The sequence below is a fragment of the Bubalus kerabau genome, chromosome 11 (genome assembly GCF_029407905.1).
Source record: "Bubalus kerabau isolate K-KA32 ecotype Philippines breed swamp buffalo chromosome 11, PCC_UOA_SB_1v2, whole genome shotgun sequence".
NCBI classification, from domain to species: Eukaryota; Metazoa; Chordata; class Mammalia; order Artiodactyla; family Bovidae; genus Bubalus; species Bubalus kerabau.
This window is the reverse complement of record NC_073634.1, coordinates 100,421,258-100,444,624: the sequence shown is the minus strand read 5'-3', so window position 1 is coordinate 100,444,624 and position 23,367 is coordinate 100,421,258. Positions and strand designations below refer to the sequence as shown.

Below are 23,367 nucleotides of genomic sequence, written 5' to 3'. Positions count from 1 at the left end.
TGCGGAGAGAGCCCGCCTGTCGAGCCACGCCTGGCGGAAAGGAGCCGCGGGCAGTGAATGCCCGGACTTCTCTACTCCCACCCGCCAGGCTCCTCCCAGTGTGTCTCCTGTAGACCCTGACCAGAAGCAGGGACAGGTCCACAGGGGTGAGCGGCCAAAGCGAAGCCCAGGGTTGGGAGGGGATCTGGAGGAGCCAAGAGAGAATAACCAGGACACCCAAACACCTGACAGGGCTAGCGGGGCGGGGGGCTAAGCGAGATAATCGTCATAAACGCCTGACAGGGCAAATGATCAACTCACTACCCATCTGAGCAGGCTAGTTGGCATTTACTTATCAAAAGGCCACAATATAACTTTTATTCTCAGGTGGCAAGGGTCAGAATGAAAACAAAGACTTGTGGTCAAATATCCAGAGTGAAAAACAAAACTTTTACAAAGTTGACAGATAACATTTATTAAAACATGTCATACAAAAGGGCATGGTCTCTTCTATAAGAAGAAAATATTAAACAGTAACATTCAATTAAGTAAAACCATGCTGTACACTGAAGACAGCAGTATATAAAGACAAAACTATTCAACTTTTGCAACACAGGCATAACATTTCACAAAATATCAATAAGATATGCACCTAATGATACTCTGTTTATTGTCAAATGGTTTTGTGGTCTAAGAGTCACCTGACTTGCATAAATAATTTTCTAGAAGAAACACTGGGAACCTCATAAAAGGAAAGAAGGCAGCAGCAATTGACATTATGACACAGGCTTCAAGCAAAACTAAAAAAAAAAAAAAAAAAAAAAAAAAAAATCACATTTGCAAAATGTGTTCCAGCATCTTCCCATTGGGCACTATCAGTAGAAATCTGAAATAAGAAACATGTACCTTCGAACACATAAGTTAGCAAAGACAAAAATCCAAACAAACACCCTGGTTTCACTGAACAAAGTGAGTCACAGAAAAGCAACCTAAGTCACAAAATTAGTGTGGCACAGAAGGGCTGGAGGGGTGGGGGGTCTATGTTGCTTGGTGTTCAGCATTCCTAAATTATCCAGAGACCTTATGAAAGCAAACCCCTGAAGTTGGTGTGATGGCATCCTCTCTACCCTCCCCTGCCCCCCAACCCCCGGGCGGGGGGGTGCAGCAAATCCCCCCTCCCCAGGGAAAGCCAGCATTGCTGCTTCTGCTCAGCCCCAACTTCATGTCCGCAGCAGCCTCAGGAGGAGGTGTGTGCCTCCGTAGGAAGATGCCACTGAGACTAAGCAGCTTTCCCAGTCAGTCAGAAGTCAGCTTAGGGTCAGTTCAGTTCAGCAGATGCCCACTAGAGCGGAGGAGACCCTTTCGGGCAGACTCTTTGAGACCAGCGGCCAAAAGAAGGGACTGGGGGGTAACCTTCAACAGCTGAGAAAAGGTTATGGCAGTCTGTTCTCAACTGGTCAGACCTACTTTACCAGGTGGATTATTGTAATGTGTGGATCTAAAATGAAAGGCATAGCATCAGTACGAATATTAAAGACCACTGGTGGTGCCTTTAAGCCCTTTCCCATTGGGACTGGAGAGAAACCACAGTAAAGACTCAAAGTAAGGGACAAACACCTTGGCTGCGGGCCACTGACAAGATCCCTGAAAGACTGTTTGGAAACGTTACCCACTGCTCTCCAAACTCAACGGGAAGGAGAAAGATTTTCTAAAGCTGTACTGAGGGTAAAGACAGAAACTATCTGTCCAACCCAGGGTGGGCAGGAGCAAAAAAAAAAAAGTAGTAATACAGTATGATCTCTTAAGCCTAAAAGCAAAGTTTAAAAAGATTCACTTTCAATATCCAAACTAAGGCAACCCCCTTGCCCCACCTCTCTGGACATGGCCAGCATTTCAGATGCCCAATCATCTCACAGGGTCTGGTTGACTGATCAGCAACTAACTTTTATAAAAACCCCACTACCATAAAAAGCTTCAAACAGCAGGTGTGAGGAACTTACATTTATATTCTACATTTAGTAGCAGGTGTACACATAAGGATTTCAATAGAAGATCTGCTTCTCTTCATAACACATGAAGTCCCAGCACAACTGAGAGCTTCTAAAACTACCACCAGAGAGCTGCCCCCTAGTCCTTTCCTCCTCCTCCTCATTACTCATGACGACTGCCGTGCTGATCTCAACATAACTGAAGGACCATGAGATTGTTCCAGAATATTTTTATTTTACCTCTCAAGATTCTTCTTCCCAAGTGTTCCAACACTCATTTGAGTACAATCTTTAATAGAAACCAGAACATCAAACCTTCCAAACAGGCAGAAATGGTCTGCTGATACTATGAGAGAGGGTGACTGGCTTTTGGACAAACAAAATGGCTTCACTGCCTTAGTACTGAAATCAGTAGAAGCAATACAACAATTTTTCCTCACATACAATGGCTGGGATCATACCTAAAACCCAATGCTTCTAACATGAGAAAAAGAGAAGCAGCAACTGAGCTTGGCTATAAGTCACCTCTACATTCTCTGTCAGGTACACAGAGAATGACTGTTAACTGGTGAAGTTTCAACACTAAGAGAAGAGGGTATTAACATGGCAAACAACCAAGAGGTAATATCTAGTTTCTAGGTTAAAAAAATCAATATATATTTATAATAAAGTTTTAAATACAAAGTGCTTTTTATATATTGAGAATGATACAGTGTTAATGAATAGATCCCTGTTTTGTAACCTCGATTACAAGCGTTAACTGGTAAATAAATCTTTCCCCTTTCCATACAACTAAATGCCTTGATGGTAGGAGTTTGAGGATCAGAGGCCATTGCCAGGAAAGTCGCTCATTTCAGAGCAAAGCCCAACTTTTAAAACAAAAACTTCATTCCAAATCCAAGAAAAGTTATTTTTGTTTTCAGGGAAAAAAAAAGTTTCCACTAAGAAATAATAAACCATTAAGTTTACGGAAAAGTTAACATAACAGTAGCACCCTGTCCCAATCCTGGTGACAGCTTCAGGTTAGTTACAGTTTAAAACATCCTGAACAAGCTTCTTTTTTAATCCCAAACTTCTGACTGATCCTCAGAAAAGGTCTCAGAATAGCTACTTTTCTTGGGTTTTTTTTTTTTTTTGGTAGGTATAGCTATACGGACTTGTAAATTTATGCAGCTTTATCTATTAAATGAGAGCAGGAATTTGCAGACAACTTCCTAAAATTAGGACTCTTTCTTTCCCTCTTTTAAAACACATTCCAGCACTCCTAAAGAGCTGGGAGGACCAGCTCAACGTACCCCTCTGTGAGTATCTCTACCAGTGTATTTTCAAAACCCCTTTTCTTGAGCAATTGGTTCCCCTCGTCCCCCTAAGCATAACCTGACACTCAAAATTCTGCTACTTGGCGGCTCCCGTTCTGACAGTTGGAGTGTCGCTCTAGCACTCTATAGGCTCCTGAAGTCCACAGGTAACTCTCAGCCGTGGCTTCCAGCTCCTTCCCAGTAACTGGTCATTGACTGACCACTTCAGGAAGCACCATAATCTAAGACAGAGTGAATGGGCTGGAGCAGCCAATGGTACCGTGGTCAGAGTCAAGGCAGGCTAGAAGTCTACTAGCCACAGCAGATTCCACCGTGTGGATGCTACAATTAAACAAACAGGATTTGGGACAGCAAACCAGTTAGAAATACCTATCTCTGGCACCCTAGAGAATTACAATTAGAAACAACTGTTCAAACTAAATGTTAGTACTAAAATATAAAACTCTGACTTATCAAGAGTCTGAAAATCGTTGTGACAGTGGCATCTTACAGACATTGGAGCTGGTACCATGAGTTACTTTTTTTTTTACTTAGAATGTCACCCTCTTAATAATCTCCATAGTTTTGGTTAGAATACTCTTTAGAAAGAACAAAACCAGATAAGAGAGCTGTTAATCAACTTAGTATCCTAGAAATCACATTATTTGTAGCTATTACATAAGGAGCATTTCATTCAGTGAAGCAGCTACCAAAACAAACCCACATTACCTAAGTATCTATAGTAAGAGCAAAATAAAATTCCAATATGACCTTGTAATAATGACTGATCAAACACCGCTGCCACCTGAAACGGAACTGGGGGGTTGGAGTCCAATTCCAAGTGCAGGTGTCTCTACCCTCTAGTCCACCAGCTTCATTCACAAGAGGCCTGAAGGTTCACCTTGCCAGGTGTGAGGTGGGTGCACTTATTCCCTTTAGCCACTCCAGGCCGGGAACATACAAATTTGAAGAATTAGATTTTTTAATTGGCCTACTTAGAACTGGTCTTGCAGAAATATCTTCCTTTTTTTTAAGCTTCTCTCATAATAGCAAGTAGCACGCATCATCTGTGCCCAGATTTGCATAATTACCACAGTTTATTTTTGTGCCTGCCACTCAAGTCGTATTCTGCTCAGCCTTTGCAGCTTCGTAGGACTTGGTACAAGCCTCAGTCATATTCTGCTCAGCCTTTGCAGCTTCATAGGACTTGGTACAAGCCTCAGTCGTATTCTGCTCAGCCTTTGCAGCTTCGTAGGACTTGGTACAAGAAGTCACATGCCTGTGGAAACTGTCCCTCCACATGAATCTCTTTGCACAGATATTACACTCATATGGCTTTATGCCTGTGTGAATTTTCATGTGACCCACGAGATGATGCTTCATTTTGAATTTCTTACCGCAGACCCCACAGCCGTAAGGCCGGAGCCCGAGGTGCATGCTCATGTGTCGATCTCTCTGACTTTTGTGAGTGAAACTCTTGCCGCACTGACAAAGATACAGCTTGTCAGTGGCTGAGAATCCTAGGTGGGAAGCTTCCTCTTTAATCCCTGTTACCATCTCAATATTCTCACTGTAGCCTGATGCTAGGGCAGCCTCCTGTTTGTGCCAAATGAGATTCCCATCTGACCGCTCTCCAGAAAACTCTTCCATGGAGGAGCCATAGAAATCCACCTGCTCGTCATAATTGCTTTCATCAGCCTGTTCGTCAAACTCTGCTTCCACTTTTTTTTCCCCAATGTGAAAGTCTTCCTCTACCCCTGAGGGCTGGACTGAGTACTCTGTCTGCACTGTGTTGATGGACTCTGTGACCTGGTGCTCATCATAGGGTGCGTGCACATCCATGCCCTCGCACGCCTGCTCAAAGCGCTCGGGCTTCACATGGATCCAGCGTTTGTGAGCCATTATGCTGGGCTTGCTGTACATGGGCCGGGTGTAGTGAAACTCGGCACTGTCGCTGGCCCCCTCCTCCCCGTCCTGGCTCGCCATCTCCGTGCTCAGCCGATCATGCTCTGTGGATGAGTTACTGGGAAGGTATTCGTGCTCGGTGAGCTGAGATGACAGCTCGTCTTTGGTGCTCTCTTCTTCGTTCTCTCCATCTCTCAGTTCCTGGGCTTTGGGGAAATCCGTGTGGCCTCCAGAGCCCAGCTCAAAGCTCTCTACCAGGCCATTGTAATTGCTGCTGCTTGGAGACTGGTGGTCACTGCCATGATTTAGCTTCTGACAAAGGACTGTAGGGTTTCCTTCTAAAACCTCAGTGCATTTGTCGACCACATGCCACATCTGGAGGAAGCTTGCTGCTGTTAAGTAACTGACAATTTCTGGAGCAGGCATTACTAGACGCCCCGTATAACTTGACAGGAGAATGTTCTCAAACACTCTGGGATTCATCACATCAGGCAAAACAATCCTCCTGCTGTTTTTCAGGAGTACCTGGTCACAAAAGTAGGGGGAACTGGCAGCAAGAACAGCTTTGTGTGCTCGGAAAATGTGGCCTTGGACAACAATGGACACATCACATAATTGTCCCTGCTGGCGCTGCTGGTTCAGTTTTTGCAGAATGGTGCTGGAAAAATCAGGAAATTCTACTCGAAAAGAGTTTGTTCCAGGCTCCATTTCATCACAAATCTTGTTGGTGCTAAAAGAGAAAGAAAAATTAGTACTAATTCCAGCCCAAAGAGAAACTTACAGATCACTAAGAAAACCAAGGTTCCATAGTTTCAAAAAACGTCCTGGCCTGTGGGGACAGTGGGTGGGGCCTTCATCCCCCAGGGCAAGGCTTGCAGGTGTTGAGTGTGCCAAAAGCAAGAACCTCCCACCATTATTTATGGTATTAACTCTTGACACTGCCTGTGTCTGTGAGAAAACAGAATCCAGAGATATTTGTAAACCATATAAATCCCAAGTAAAACAAAATAAATATTTCTAGTCAGAACAAATACAATACCTTTTCCTGACAGAATTTTTAAGAGGCCTCAAATTCAATCCACACGAGGAAGAACTGTGGAAAGAAGGGGAGTTAGTTGCTTAGTCGTCTCCGACTCTGCAATCCCATGGTCTGTAGCCCACCAGGCTCCTCTGTCCATGGGATTTCCCAGGCAAGAATACTGGAGTGGGTTGCCATTTCCTTCTCCAGGGGATCTTCCCAACCCAGGGATCAAACCCGGGTCTCCTGCATTGCTGGCAGAGTCTTAAAGCAGAGGTAAAGTCCCTTAGGCAGAAATGATCTCGGTAACTGCAAGGAACTGAAAGAAGACCATTGTGCTAGAATCCAGGGAGGGGATAAGGGGCCAAAGAGCTGTGATCAGTTCAGTCAGGCCTTTGGTTCTTTAGCACCACAGGGGCTAACTCACTGAGGTCCCAAACAACGTGGGTTGCTCTAGCTGCTATCAGAATTCTAGTCCTTTAAGAGCTTCTGATAATGTGAAACAGAACAAAATGGCAAGGCAAGGTATTCTTTCTCTCTGGTAATCTCCAAATTGTTTTAAAAGCTATCAAACAAAGAGTACAGTAAACACTGTCCCTGTCACTGAGTGAACTCAATCTGAAAATAGTTATAACAAAGAAGGGATTGCTTGTCGCATTACCATAAATATATTTTGTGGGGTGAGTCAAGCATTACAGACAATTCACAAGAGTGATCAATGAGATGAACTCTGCTAAAGACGCTGCTCAGCCTCTGCAATTCCAGAGAAAATTAAAACAAACCAGAAAACCCAACAGATTTATCTGTTTAATTTGTATTTATTTAGCTGCACCAGGTCTCAGTTGCAGCAGGCAGGCTCTCCAGATGCAGGCTGCACACTCTCAGCTGCAGCATGTGGGATCTAGTTCCTTCACCAGGGATCAAATTCAGGCCCTCCTCACTGGAAGCCTGGAGTCTTAGCCACTGGACCACCAGGGAAGTCCCTCAACAGATTTATTGGTGCTATTTGTCACTTGAGTCTGATACCATATCTAAACATTGCTAAATAGCAGATTTTCTAAGTACCAGAAAAGAGAAGCAGATAACCCAACAAAGGTTGAAAGTTACCTTTCAGAGACAGGGAGAGATACCAAGAGAAGAAACTTCCAAAGTTTTTTGAGTAGTTACTATATACCAGGGACTATACAGCTGGAACTCCAATACTTGGGCCACCTGATGAGAAGAACTGACTCACTGGAAAAGGCCCTGATGCTGTGAAAGATTTAAGATGAGAGGAAAAGGGGACGACAGAAGATGAGATGGTTGGATGGCATCACCAACTCGATGGACATGAGTTTGAGCATGTCTGGGAGTTGGTGATGGACAGGGAGGCCTGGCATGCTGCAGTCCATGGGGCTGCCGAGTCGGACTCGACTGAGTGACTGAACTGAACTGAGGGACTATACACCTTCTCACCTAATCTACAAATGTTCAGTTCAGTTCAGTTCAGTCGCTCAGTCGTGTCTGACTCTTTGCGACTCCATGAATCGCAGCACGCTAGGCAAATGTAGAGGGCTGTTATCTTAAGTTCACTATTTCAAGTAAATTTCCTAAGGCTAAAATTAAAGCTAATTTTTATTATGTTGGGATTTGAAATCCAGGTTTCTACGACTCCAAAGCCTATGCTATTTTTCCTATCACATCACTGCATCTTCTAAGGAGATGTGAAAATACCAGATTAGTCATTACTAATTTTAAGAGGTAAGGCAGTGTTTTTAGAATTAAGTATTAATTTATTATTTAGAGCTCTCAGAACATTTCATAGTGGCTTCCCAGGTGGCACAGCGGTTAAAAAAAAAAATCCACCTGCCAATGCAGGAGACGTGTTTGATCCCTGGGTCGGGAAGACCCCCTGGACAGGGAAACGGCAATCCACTCCACTATTTTTGCCTGGGAAGTCCCACGGACAGAGGACCCTGGTGTGCTACCGTCTGTGGGGTCGTAAAGAGCCACGACTGAGCAACTGAGCACACACAGAACATTTCATAATGATAAAAACAACAACAAAAAGACCAGAAAATTAACTATTTAGCTATTTATAATTTCAAAAGGAACAGTTAACTACATAAATGCATACAGACTACAGGTATGTAAACTCTCATCACCACAGAATTTTGGTTTTAGCTATTTGGAAAAAAATCGGGAGGGCATAAAACACAAAAAGCTGTTTAAGAAAAAAATCCCTCCACCATTTATTCCTAGTTCTCCTCCCCCACAAAAGAAACCATGATTTACAAACTCCTGTATATATTTCTAGAAACTTCTCTGTGCATGTATCAGAATAAATGATCTATATTCTTTAGAAATTCCAACCCAAATGGGCTCATTACCTACATTCTACTCTAGCTCTGCCACTCAACGTATCTGGCAGAGTATCTGACATCCTATACACTGATTATGTCCTCCAAATGCACGCAGACACCCTCCCCCAGTGTGATTGTGTTTGCTCTGGGGGATGATTGGCCACGAGGGCCAAGCCCTCCTGAATGGGATTAGTGCCCTTATGAAAAGACAACAGAGAATTCCCTTGTCCCTTTTGGCTATATGAAGAGACAATGAAAAGTCGGCTGTCTACGAATTAGTGAGTAGGCCCTCACCAGAAGCCAAACCTGCTGGCACCTTGAGCCTGGTCTTCTCAGCCTCCAGAACTCTGAGAAATAAATTTCTGTTGTTTATAAGTCACCCAGTCTATGGCACTTTGTTATAGTAGGCTGAATGGACTAAGACACCATAATAGCATAAGAAGAGGGAATTCATTATGTCTGGGTTTCCCTGATGGCTCAGACGGTAAATAATCTGCCTGTAATGCAGGAGACCCAGTTCAATCCCTGAGCTGGGAAGATCCCTTGGAGAAGGGAATGACTACCCACTCCAGTATTCTTGCCTGGAGAATTCCATGGACAGAGGAGCCTGGCTGGCTACAGTCTGTGGGGTCGCAGAGAGTGGGACATAGCTAAGCGACTAACACTTTCATTCTATTTAATGGCTATATAGTTTTCTCCTATATGGACTTAACGATAATTTAATTAGCTCTCTTCTTATGGAATTTCAATTGTTTGGGTTTTTGAAATTATGACTATCTTGGTTTATCTTTGTAAATACCTATAGGGTAATCTCTACCAGTAGAATTCCCGGGTCAATAAAACTAATTTCCAGAAAGGTTGCACCAAGTCATATTCTTACCAACAATAAATGACAGTGTCTATTTCTCAACTTGATCAAACAACACAAAAAAAGTTTGCAAATTTCTCAAGTGAATAATCCATGAGTCATTGTTCTGATCAACATTCAATTAATTATGAACGAGATTGATATTCTACTTACATTTACTGGTCATTTGTTTTTCCTATATATTATCAGTCATACTCTGTGTTCAAATAAATTAAGCAATTCATCTCATTGATTTGTAATTTTTGTAAATTCAGGACATTAACTTTTCAAATTTGTGCAAATTATCCAATCTTTGCTTTTATAGCTCCAGGGTTTTGTGTTAGACACACAAAGGCATTCCTGACTACAAGGTTATTTTTTTAAAGTAAAAAGAATTATTTAGACTTTATTCCTGGCACCATTTTTCTTTTAAAGGCATTTAAGTCTTTAATACATAAAGAATTTATTTTGGCATAAGGAGAGGGTTAGGATCCAGTTTTTCCTTTTCCCTCCAAAATGGCAAGCCTGTTTTTCCTACACTACTTACTGAATAACTCATCTTTTCCTCAAGATTTAAAATATTTGCTGTGAAATTTTATGTGGCTGAGATAAGACTTAAAAACAGTTCTACAAAAAAGATGCCATAAGTGATGTTAGAGAAAATGGAGTAGAAGCTCTAGGTGTCAGTCCCTCTACCAAAACAATCAGTAAACTGTTAAGATGATCAAAATCAACCATTTCAGAACTCTGGAATCTGATCAGACACTTAACAGCAACCACAGCAATGCCTGATCAAGGAAGAGGCTGTTAAACCTTGTTAAGAGAGTGAGTGTCCATGCTTTGTCGCTTCAGCTGTACCCAACTTTGCGGTCCCATGTATATAGTCCACCAGGCCCCTCTGTCCATGGAATTTTCCAGGCAAGAATACTGGAGCAAGTTGCCATTTCCTCCTGCCACAATCTGCAAGACAGTGGCCCAGTTTCCAAGAGTGCCTAGCTGATGCCAGGGTAGAAGAATGGTGTTCTTCAAAAATTGGGGTTTTTGCATCTTGGCCAGTTTGGTGGATCCATGCAGCTTTGTCTCGGGCTGCATGGTTTCCCCAGTAGCATCCATCATAAGATTTTAAAATAAACACACCTTTCCCGCTATTTCCTGGGCCCAAACACTTAAGGAAATCTCTGTCAGGACACAGTCTACCACAGAGCTAAAGCAACAGAAACTTCAGGGACTATACGCAACAAGGAGTACAGACTTTGCAAAACAGTTTGGAAAAAACCACCATATAGACCCCAGCAGCCATCAACAAGAAACAAACAAAAAAATCCCCTAGGAAGGGAAGAATCTGATTTCAAGAGCTATCCCATTAGAATACTAAAAATATCCAGTTCTGAACCAAAAATTACACAGAAATACACAAAATACACAAAGAAAAAGGAAAATAAGGTACATTCACAGGGGAAAAAAAATTAGAAACTATCCTTGAGGAATACCAGACATTGTTAAGAGCTAGTTAGATCTGTTCAAGTCAACTGCTGTGGACCTGCTCAAACTGTTAAAGAAAACTATGGACAAAGAGTTCAAGAAAATCAGGAGAACAATGTCAATAAAGAGATCGAAATTGTAAAAAGTAATCAAATAGAAATTCTGGAGCTGGAAATTTTAACAGCTGCATTATGGGCTAAATTGCATCCTTCCAATTCCCCGATGTTAAAGCCCTAGCCCTCAGTACTCCAGAATGTGACTATATTTGGATTTAGGGCCTTTAAAAAGGTAAAGTTAAAAGGAGGCTGTTTGGGTGGGACCTAATCCAAGATGACTAGTGTTCTTAAAAGAAATGAAATTTGGACAGAGACATCAGGCATGTGTGCAATGTGAACACACAATGGAAAGGGGGCACTTGCAAGCCAAAGAGAAGGGCCTCAGGAGAAACCAAATCTGCCAGCATTTTGCTCTCAGACTTCAAGCCTCTGACACTGTGAAAAAAATAACTTCTCATTGCTTAAGCCACCTGGCCTGTAGTATTTTATTATGGCAGACCAAGGAAACAGATACAAGTTAAAATTAAAAATTCATAAGAGGAGTTCAATGGCAGATTTAAGCAGGCAAAAGGAAAAAACTTCATCAAACTCAAATGTAAAGCAATTGAAATATCCAGTCTGAGGAGTATTAGGAACAAAGAAAAAGAAACACAATCTGCGGTACTATGGAAAACCAAATATACCAACATGCAAATCAGTCTCAGAAGCAGAAAAAAGAATAGAAATGATATATTTTCCTGAATTTGATAAGACATAAACGGTACACATCCAAGAAGTTTAACAAACTCCAAGTAGATAAAGAGATCCACATAAGATACATTGTAAGTCAAATAGTGGGGTTGGAAAAAAAAAACTTTGTGCACAATGTGAGAGCTGCAAGTTAAGTTTTATTTGGGGCGAAATGAGGACTGCAGCCCTGGAGACAGTGTTTCAGATAGCTCTGAGAAACTGCTCTGAGGAGGCAAGAGAGGGAGGACATATAGGAAGGTTTCCAACAAAGGCCAGGTATTTGGGAAAGTCAAAAGAGTATTGATAATTAAAGAAAACCAAATATGTCAGGCTAAGGAATTTCACTATGTGTGGGAAGACGAAAGAGTCTGGGCTCACTGAAATCATTCCTCTGATATGCGTGCCATCTATCTGGGGCCAGTATCCTGCATTTTCACATCCTGAGTTCCCTCACTGCTCACCAGTTCACCATCCTGGTGGCTGAAACTGCTATTGACTATGACGTCCTTGTTTACTGATATGGCGGGAAATATTCCATTTCTCAGTGGAAAGGAAGAGACAATGGAGAATCGTGAAAGCAGCAAGAAACAAGCCACTCATCACCTAAAAGGGATCCTCGGTAAGACTTGGACTTCCCTGGTAGCTCAGACAGTAAAGAATCTACATGCAACGCAGGAGACCTGGGTTCCAACCCCTGGGTCAGGAAGATCCCCTGGAGAAGGGAATGGCAACACTCCAGTATTCTTGCCTTGGAGAAATGAATGGACAGAGGAGCCTGGCAGGCTACACCCTATGGGGTCACAGAGTCAGACACACAACTGAGTGACTAACACTTTCACTTTCAGTAAGACTAACAGCTAACTGCTAATCAAAAACCATGGTGCTCAGAAGGCAGCACACGACATATTTAAAGTGCTACAAGAAAGATCTGTCAACCAGGAATTTCATATCTGCAAAACTATCCTTTCAAGAATGAAGGCGATCCAACGGCTAAAACTCTGCACTCTCAACACAGGCAGCCTGGGTTTGATCCTTAGTCAGGAAACTAGATTTTACAGGCTACAACTAAGAGTTCACATACTGCAACTACGAGTTTGCACACCGCACCTAAGACTCGACACAGCCAAATAAGTAAATATTTTTTTAAAAAGAGAGAGAAATTAAGACACTCCCAGATAAACAAAAGCGAAGGGTGTTTGCTACTAGTAGGCTTCCTCTATAAATGATAAAGGTGTCCTTCAGGCTGAGATAAAAGAACACTTGATAGTAATTCAAAGCATATGAACGAATAGGCTACCCGTAAAAGTTATAGCATAGGTAAATATAAGAGCCGATATTATTACACTTTTTGTTTACAACTCCTGTTTTCCCGAATGATTTAAAAGGCAAATGAATAAAACAATAAGTCTATGTTATTGGGCACACAATGTATTAAGACAGGGGTCCCCAACCTCCAGGCTGCAGACCAGTACCTCCTGTTAGATCAGAAGTGGCACTGGATTAGAAATAAAGTGTACAATAAATGTAATGCGCTTGAATCATCCTGAAACCACCCCTCCAGCCCTGCTCTGTGGAAAAACTGTCTTCCATGAAAAAGGTCCCTGGTGCCAAAAAGGTTGGGGACTGCTGTATTAAGATGTAATCAGTGGCAATAACAATATGAAGAGGGAGGGATGAAGATGTATAGGAGTAGAGTTTTCACATATTACCAATCAGTCAGTCCGTTCAGCTGCTCAGTCATCTCCGACTGCAAACCCATGGACTGCAGCATGCCAAGCCTCCCTGTCCATCACTAACTCCCGGAGTTTGCTCAAACTCATGTCCATCGAGTTGGTGATGCCATCCAACCAACTTATTCTGTCTTCCCCTTCTCCTGTCTTCAATCTTTTCCAGCATCAGGGTCTTTTCCAATGAGTCAGTTCTTCACATCAGATGGCCCAAGTACTGGTGCTTCAGCATCAGTCCTTCCAGTGAATATTCAGGACCAATTTCCTTTAGGATTGACTGGTTTGCAGTCCAAGTCCCTTGGAGTCCAAGGGACTCTTAAGAGTCTTCTCCAATACCACAGTTCAAAAGAATCAATTCTTCGGCGCTCAGCTTTCTTTATGGTCCAACTCTCACATCCATACATGACTACTGGAAAAACCATAGCTTTAACTAGACAGACCTTTGTCGGCAAAGTAATATCTCTGTTTTTTAATATACTACTGATAATAGCTTGTTATAAGTTTTAAGATGTTAATTGTAAACCTAAAGATAACTACTAATAACTAAAAATATACATAAAAAGGAAAGAAGGGAATCTAAACAATATATAAAACAAAAATCTCAATTAAAAGGCAATAAGGGGGGGTTCAAGATGGTGGAGTAGAAGGAGTGCATTCATCTCCTCCTGCGAGAGCACCAAAATCACAACTAGCTGTTGAACAACCATTGACAGGAGGACGCTGGGACCCACTAAAAAAGATACTCCACGTCCAAAGAGAAAGAAGCCGCTTCGAAACCGTAGGAGGGGCACAATTACAATAACATCTAATCCCATACCTTCTGGGTGGGTGATCCACAAACTGGAGAACAATAATACCAAAGAAGTTCTCCCACTGTTGTGAAGGTTCTAAACCCCACTGTCAGGCTTCCCAGCCTGGGGACTCGACAAAGGGACTGGGGATCCCCAGGGAATCTGACCTTGATGGCCAGCAGGATTTGATTACAAGACTTCCACAGGACTGGGGGAAACAGAGACTCCAGTCTTGGAGGGCACAAACAAAACCTTGCGTACACCAAGCCTCAGAGGAAAGGAGCAGTGATTCCACAGGAAACTGATCTGAAACAATTTGCTAGTGTTGGAGGGTCTCCAGGGGAGGTGTGGGTCAGCAGGGGCTCACCACAGGGATGGGGGGATGGCAGCAGCTGTCTGGGAAGGTCTTCTTTGGCGTAAACTCTTTTGGAGGTTTGCCATTACCCTGACCATACAGCCCAGAGCCCAGAGGGCTGGGTCGCCTTAGGCCCAAAAACTACCAGGGAGGGAGCGCAACCCCACCCATCGGCAGATAACTGGATTAAAGCTTTACTGAGCAAGGCCCTGCCCACTGGAGGGAGACCCAGTTTTTCCCACCACCAGTCCCTCCAATCAGGAAGCTTACACAAACCTCTTACCCGGCTGCATCAGAGGGCAGACAGAAGAAGCAAGAACCACAATCCCACAACTAGAACAAAACCACTTTACAGAAAGTTAATCAGTATGAAAAAGCAGAAAGTTACATCCCAGATGTAGGGACAAGATAAAATCCCAGAAAAACAAGTAAAAGAAGCGGAGATAGGCAACCTTCCAGAAAAAGAATGCAGAACAATGACAGTGAATATGATTTAGTATCTCGGAAAAAGAAAGGAGGCAAAGGTTGAGAAGATGCAAGAAATGTTTACCAAAAACCTAAAAGGCAATAAGGGGAACAAAAAACACATAAGATACACAGAAAATAGCTAGAAATAAACAGTAGAAATAAATCCATCTTTATCAGTAATTTTTTTTCAAATGAAGTAGATTAAGCTCTCCAGTTAAAAGGCAAGAAACTTGGAGAATAGGTTAAAAAACACGGTCTCTACCCTGTTTATAAGAGACTCACTTCAGTTACAGAGGCACAAAGATGTTCAAAGTAAAATAATGGAAAAGGTGATTCATGCAAAGAGAAACCGAAAGAGAGAGGGGTGACTACATTATTAATACTATCAGACAAAACAGATTTTTAAGTCAAAAAGGTTACAAGAAGATGGATAGTATACACTGATAAAAGTTTCACTCTTTCAAGAATGTATGACAAAAACATATACGCACTTAACAAAAGAAATATATATGAAGCAGAAATGAACAGAACTCAAGAGAGAAACATACAGATGTACACTAACAGGGGGAGACTTCAACACATCTAGAAAAACAGGACAAAAGCTCTATAAGGAAACAGAGGACTTCAACAACATTATAAGTCAATTATATTGAGAAGACACACAGAACACAAACAGAAAGGAATGAAGTTGATATATGCTACAACATGGATGAATACTGAAAACATTACACTAAAACATGCTAAACGTTAGGGTAAGCCAGAAACAAAGTACAAATGTTGTATAATTCTACTTTTGTGAAGTATCTAGAAGAGACAAATACAGAGAAAGTAGATTAGAGGTTGTCACGGGTTTGGGTGAATAAGGAATGGGGAGTTATTGCTTAATGGATAGAGTTTCTGTTTGGGGTGATGAAAATATTTTGCAACTAGAAAGTGGTGCTGACTGTACAATACTGGAATATAAGTCACGTCAGGCACAATAGTGGAATATAAGTAACCTGAAAATGGTTAAAGTGGCAAATGGAATAACATGTATTTTTTACCACATACTAAAAAACAATTGGAAAAAGGTCATGTAACTTTATTTTTTAACTCTGTTGAGATGGTAATAATCTTTGTAATTTAATAAGTGTTTGACCTCTACCCTTAAATTTGAATGATTCTGGCACTTCTACATATTCTCTTATCTTGTAACATGCAAAGTCTAAATCTCTCCTACAGGTTTCCCTGTTATATAAGCAATATTGGGCTTTCCAGGTAGCGCAGTGGTAAAGAACCCACCTACTAATGAAGGATACGCCAAAGACATGGGTTTGATCCCCAGGTAAGGAAGATCCCTTGGAGTACAAAACAGCAACCTGCTCCAGGATTCTTGCTAGAAAATTTCATGGACAGAGGAGCCTCGCAGGCTACAGTCCATGGGGTCGCAAAGAGTTGGACATGACAGCACAGAAGCAAATAATATTTACAAACTCACAGGCAACTGAGGTCTATATAATAGTAGTTGCCATTTCAATTGTTAAGAGTTTCACAGAAGTAATTAACTCACCACAAAAGAACATTTTAAAGCACCCCACAACATAAAACACTATGTGCAAAGTACGAGGGGGATTTCTAAGACGATGAAGGAATGTCACTGTCCAGAGTTTATGATCTGGTAGGGGGATTAAAAAAAACACACAAAAAACCCCATGCATATAACCCTGTTACTCAATGCAAAGCCTGATATAAGCACCATAAGAGGATTACAAATCATGAGGAATTCAGAGGAGGGTACCTGGTGTATTCTAAAGTTATATATCGTCACTATAAATTTTGGTGGTCACCAGGCTAAAAGGAAGACTTGCAAGCAGCATATAATTCTTTCCATCTACTACATCCAAACCAAAAAATATAAGAAACAAAAAGATTAGCCTGAAAAGCAGGGATCAGAGTTGTCTCTATGCAACAAATTTTAATTAAGGATCTAGTGGAGATGGGGCCAGGCTAAAGGGAGACTCTGCCCTGACAACTCCCCCTGCTACACCAGGCAATTCTGGCAGCAGTAATCCTGACAGAGGACCAGCAGGTACCTGTTCATCAGGAAGGCCCACAGTTAAAGAGGGCAGACCACAGGAAAGGTCCTGCATTCTGGCAACATTCAGAGATGGCTGCACTGGGTACCAAAGGTTGCACACTGCCTCAGCAGAAAATTTTTAAAGACTTGATATGAAAGGGTGGGGCTCATTAGTAGCCCCAGGAAGGAAGCAAAGACATAGCCCATCCTTTGTCAGCTAGACCAAAGAAACACAAGTTGGCCCCTGGTAAAACAATTTCACCAACACAGAACAAACTGCATGGAGCTCAAGTTTGCCTAACAATGTCTCAACCTAGCCTCCACCCCAGTTTATGTATTTATTTTTAACTCGTTATAACACTGATGTCAATATCATCAACCCATCCTCCAGCAGAAGAGCTAACAGTTGACTATAACAGCATTCAGGTATAAAGTGATCTATCCAAAAGGGGGGAAACTTTCAGACCTGAACAAAATGTTTCCCAAAACTGTTTTATTCTGTAAATAGATTCTACAATAACCAAAAAGAAGAAAATAGTAAAGTGTAAACAAAGAGTACAGTTTAGATAACCTTTTTAAAGGTTTTCCACAAGCATGTTTTCCCCAAGCATGAAAATGTGATTTCTGTGAATGAAAATTTAGGGAAGATAAAACAGTAGAATGATGCAAAAAGAACAAGATATAAGGAAACTAAAAGAGAGCAGAAATTTAAATAGGCGGTAAGGAGTAGAAAAATGGAATCAATAATGTGGAAGCACTCTGAGGAATGTTTATGCAGGAGGAGGATAAAAATAGGATAACAGCAAGGTAGAAGATAACAGAATAGGAGAACAGAGAATATAGTTCCAACATATGGCTAGTTAAAAGTCCTTGAAAGAAAGAACAAAATGAATGGAGCAGAAGGAATAATCAAAGTATCTAATAGAAGAAAACTTCCGAGTGTAAAACCTTGAGTATTTAGGAGAATCTTGCCTCAACAGTGGGAACAAATTAGCTTCAGACAAAATGCAATTCTGGTTCCATTAAATAAAGTTTAAAAACAAGCCTCAAAAGGATCAAAATATTTCCTAGTAACTTAAATGTGTTCCAGAACAAAGCTTAAGGATATTTATACAACACAAAAAATCAAGAACCCACTAAGGTAAAATTTGTGTATGGCATCCAATTTAAAAAAAAAAAAAAAATCACCTGGCATGCAAAGAAGGAAAATATAATTCATAATAAGGAGAGAGAGAAAAAAAATTGATCAACAGAAACAGACCCAGAAATGACAGACTTCTACAACTGGTAGAAAATTCTACATTTCATATGTTCACAAAAATTAAGCATGGTAGGTACACAGGAAAACTAACAAACACACAGGAACTCCAAAATTGAACTATAAATTAAAAGACAAACAAACACTGGCTGGGAATAACAACAGAATTAACAATGCAGAAGAAAAGCTTAGCGACTGAGCAATAACAACAAATAATGTAAAACCAGCAATGTCAAATTCAGAAAATTAGGAATAAGAAATGAAACAAAATATAATCACACGACAGAAACTTTTTAAAACAGAAGACAATTTTCCCCTAATAAATTTCAATGTCACATTGATTAAAAAAAAACAAAAAAAAACAACTTCATAGAAGAACAGACACACCTAAAGAGATAAGTAACTGTGGAGGAATGACAAAGCATATTCAAATGACTGCCCAAAGCTCACCAGGCCCAGTATATTTTATGGGAAAACTCTTTAAAATGAATTCCTATGTTATATAAACTGTTTCAGAGGAGGAAGAAAGGGGAAAGGGAACAAAGATATAAGAATATTTGGTATTTTTTATAAAACCACAGTATCAAAAATGGACAAAGAAAAAACATAACTCTCTCACTTATTAACACAGAAAAGAAAAATTATAAAGCAGACAGCATTCTGCTTTAATTTCTTGTAGGCTGAGTATACCATGAGTGTGGCATACTGGAGAAGCTGAGTCGCTGGCACCACTGCACTGAGGGCAAGAACTCATTTTATGGTGAAATTACCCCCACAAGACCCTCTTAAAAGCTTTCTTCCATTCAAGACCTCCTCTGGCGGCATGGGCATCACTGCCTGTGCTTCCTTCTAAAAATGACAGGGGTAGTGAGAGATAAATCTGAAAAGAATGACTGGCACCACCCTGCTAAAGGCTGAGTCTGAGCTTTAAATGGGGCACTGGGGGCAGCACTGAAAACTTTTGTGTGACATGCTGTGAAAAATGCTCAGAAAGGATAATTTATGGATGGACTTAAAGCAGGAGCAAGCCTAAAGTAAAGGCCAATTCTAAGATTTCAGTAAATATGGTCTAGGTTTGAGGCAATGAAAGTAGCAATGAATATGGAAAACAGAATCAATGGGACCTACTGAATCAGTAGGCAGGAAGATACAAGAGTGGGCCAAAGTACACATAATACTATCAAGAAAACATAACTTACAACATGGGAGAAAATATACTCAAATCAGGTAACTTACAAGCAACTTGTATACAGAATACATACGGTGGTGGTAGTGGTATGGTATCTGACTCTTCGCAATCCCATGGACTGGTGCCCACCAGGCTTCTCTGTCCACAAAAATTTCCAGGCAAGAATACTGGAGTGGGTTGCCACTTCATACTCCAGAATACATAAAGAACTCTTAAAATTCAATAATAAAAAGACTACCCACTGAAAAATGGGTCAAGGATTTGAACAGACATTTCTCCAAGTAGGACACACAAAAGAAGTCCAGTATCATTATTCATTAGGGAAATGCTCACCCACTTGGATGGCTGTGATAAGACAGACACTAACAAGTGTTAGAGAGGATATGGAAGGATTAGGACCCTTATACACTGCGGTACAGCTGTCTGCTGTCACCCTGTTTGTTTAACCTATATGCTGAGTCCATCATGAGAAATGCCCTGCTGGACGAGTTACAAGCCAGAATCAAGATAGGCGGGAGAAACATCAACAACCTCAGATATGTGGATGACAGCACTCTAATGGCAGAAAGCAAAGAGGAACTAAAGAGCCTCTTGATGAGGGTGAAGGAGGAGAGGGAAAGAGCTAAGGCTAAATATTAAAAAAACTAAGACCATGGCACTCAGCCCCATTCAGTTCAGTTCAGTCGCTCAGTCGTGTCTGACTCTTTGCGACACCATGAATCGCAGCACGCCAGGCCTCCCTGTCCATCACCAACTCCCGGAGCCCCATTACTGCATGGCAAATAGAAGGGGAAAAAGTGAAAGGAGTGACAGATTTCCTCTTCTTGGGCTCCAAGATCACTGCAGACGGTGACTGCAGCCATGAAATCAGAAGATGATTGCTTCTTGGCAGGAAAGCGATGACAAACCTAGGCAGTGCATTGCAAAGCAGAGACATTACTCTGTCAACAAAGGTCTGTATAGTCAAGGCTATGGTCTTCCCAGTGGTCAGATATGGTTGTAAGAGCTGGACCATAAAGGCAGAACACCAAAGAACTGTGGTGCTGGAGAAAACTCCTGAAAGTCCCTTGGAAAGCAAGGAGATCAAACGAGTCAATCTAAAGGGAGATAACTCTGAATATTCATTGGAAGGACTGATGCTGAAGCTGAAGCTCCAGTATTTTGGTCATCTGATGCAAACAGATGACTCATTGGAAAAGTCCCTAATGCTGGGAAAGATTGAGGGCAGAAGTAAAAGAGGGTGTCAGAGGATGAGATGGCTGGATGGTATTACCAATGCAATGAACACAAACTTGAGCCAACTCTGGGAGATGGTGAGGGACAGGGAGGACTGACGTGCTGCAGTCCACGGGGTCGCCAAGAGTCAGACACGACTGGGTGGCTGAACAACAACATTGATAGTGGGAATGTAAAATGGTGCATCCAATTTAGAAAACAGTTTCGTAGCTCCTCAAAAAGTTAAACAGGGTTATCATATAACTCAACAATTCTACTCTTTGGTATCTACCCAAAATGAAAACATGATGTCCACAGAAAACATACATGAATGTCTCTAACAGCATTATTCATAATGGTCAAAACCTGGAAATAACCCAAATGTCCTCGACTGATGACTGAATAGAACATGGTATATCTATACAATGGAATATTATTCCATTTTATTAATACTACATGCATCATAACATCCTTTTGGCAATAAAAATGAAGTATTGATATATATCAGAAGTCCAAACCTTGAAACATCATGCCAAGTGAAAGAAGTCTGACACAAAAGGCTAAATCTTGTATGACCCCACTGACATGAAATGTCCAGAATAGTGAATTTCAGAGGCAAAAATAAGTCAGCATTGCAAGAAACTACAGGGCAAGGAAATAAGGAGTGACTGCTAACTGGTTTGTTTAAAAGGGGAGACAAAAATTCTAAGATTAAATTGTGGTGGTGGTGTTGAGTCACTAAGTTGTATCTGACTCTTTGAGACCCCATGGACTACAGCAAGCCAGGCTTCCCTGTCCTTCACTATCTCCCTGAGTTTGCTCAAACTCATGTCCATTGAGTCGGTGACACCATCCAACCATCTCATCCTTTGTTGCCCTCTTCTCCTACTGCCCTCAATCTTTGATGGGTATTTGACTCATTGAATATACTAAAAAAAACTCTAAACTGCATATGAATTATGTCATGATAAAGCAGTTTTTAAAAACAGAGTAATGCAAGATAAACTAGTTGGGCTTCCCAGGTGGTGCTAGTGGTAAAGAACCCACCTGCCAATGCAGGAGACATAGAGATATGGGTTCAGTCCCTTTGTTAGGAAGATCCCCTGGAGGAGGGCATGGCAACCCACTCCAGTATTCTTGCCTGGAGAATCCCATGGACAGAGGGTCCTGGTGGGCTACAGTTCATAGGGTTGAAAAGAGTCGGACACGACTGAAGTGACTTAGCATGCATGCAAGGTAAACTAGTTACCAATCCCACTGGGTAAGCAGGACAATGTCATAATTAGTAGGACAGGTAATCGCATGGACCATTTATTTAATGAATGTATTGTAACAGATCTATGTAAAGCACTTTATATATTCTCATAAATTAATCCTCATAAAAAAATCACTTGATAAGATATTTTTTACTCCTATTGTAAAGAATAAAAAATAGACGAGAGGCTAAACTATGTACCTAAGGTCATACAACCAGTAACTGATGAAGCTGGAACTTAAATTCAAAATACCAGCTCAGACCCAATAGTCTGAGAGATGAGGCAGTATGAAAGGTAAAGATGAATATTTTCACAAATAACCAAAACAGTCTACAGTGTGCAATGCAATCAGAGCAAATTATTCGCCATCTTCAGACTTAATCAAATACTAGCAATTTTATGTCACCTTGTATAATTTTTTTTTTAATCCAATAGTAACAGTTCTAAAACAAACACACCAATCCTAGCTAACTCCCTCCATTGTTCCCTAAGATAATCTGGCTTTTTTTTTTTTTTAATTTTTTTTGACCATATCCTGTGGCATGTGAGGTTTGACCAGGGATCAAACCTGAAGCCTCTGCAGTGGAGGTTCACAGTCTTAACCGCTAGACCACTAGGGAAGTTCTAATCTGGCTATTTAAGAGCAGAGGACAAAGGGTAAATATGAACTAGATGACCTACAAGACCCTTTCCAACTCTGATGAGTTTAATTGTAGACTACATCTATTATTTAGCTGAGGAATTGTATGTTAAGCTTTATATACTGTTTAAACACCAATTCCATATCCTAAAAAGACACAGGACAACAGTATAATAGGGAAGGTGACCCACCAGTGACTTTTCTTGAAGCCCTCCAGAGATTTCGTAATCAGAGTGCATGGTAATTTGCATGCTTACTGCAGAGAGCACATTTAAACACAGTAAATGTTACTTTACTAAATCTCTAGTCTGGCACAAATGTACAAAAATACCAACACCCCATGCCTACTCAAATACTTTAGCCAAATGCTTTACAGTTCACTAAGCAGACTATGTAAACTCCGGCGTGGCAATAGCCTTTATACCATCACACTCATGAGCTAAACTGAAGCTCAGAAAGGTTAAAAGATCTGGCCCAGGTCACATATCTCAGAAGTGGTATGTTAGGATTCAAACAGAAATGTAATTCCAAATCTAATATTTTTCTAAGTGAAAAAAAAAATGTCACTTAGAGAAGTTTTTTGGAAGTTAAATTCTCTAACAATACAAAGAATGGCAATGATTGGCCTTAAAATGTGCAGTATCTACTCCTCAGAAGTAAAAGAACCTTCTGGTCTAATGTAAATACAATTACATTATTTCAGTAAAAAATTACTGAAAAAGAAACCATTTTAGTAAATAATTTAAAAAACTGTATTTTTAGCAAGTT

The 23,367-nt window shown here is 41.0% G+C and overlaps 1 protein-coding gene across 2 annotated transcripts in view; it reads right to left on the bottom strand.

The window, feature by feature from the left end:
• Window positions 1–428: 428 nt before the first annotated feature.
• Window positions 429–23,367, bottom strand: part of ZBTB43 (zinc finger and BTB domain containing 43) — a 28,825-nt gene continuing 5,886 nt past the window's right edge. The window contains exons 2-3 of one of the 2 annotated variants that reach the window (XM_055541183.1): window positions 6,210–6,263; window positions 429–5,900 (exon numbers count right to left, since the gene is read on the bottom strand). In XM_055541183.1, coding sequence (XP_055397158.1) covers window positions 4,382–5,878 — 1,497 coding nt within the window. In that variant the 5' untranslated portion in view covers window positions 5,879–5,900; window positions 6,210–6,263 and the 3' untranslated portion in view covers window positions 429–4,381. The remainder of the gene's footprint in view (window positions 5,901–6,209; window positions 6,264–23,367) is intronic. The other variant, XM_055541182.1, reaches the window with a different exon arrangement.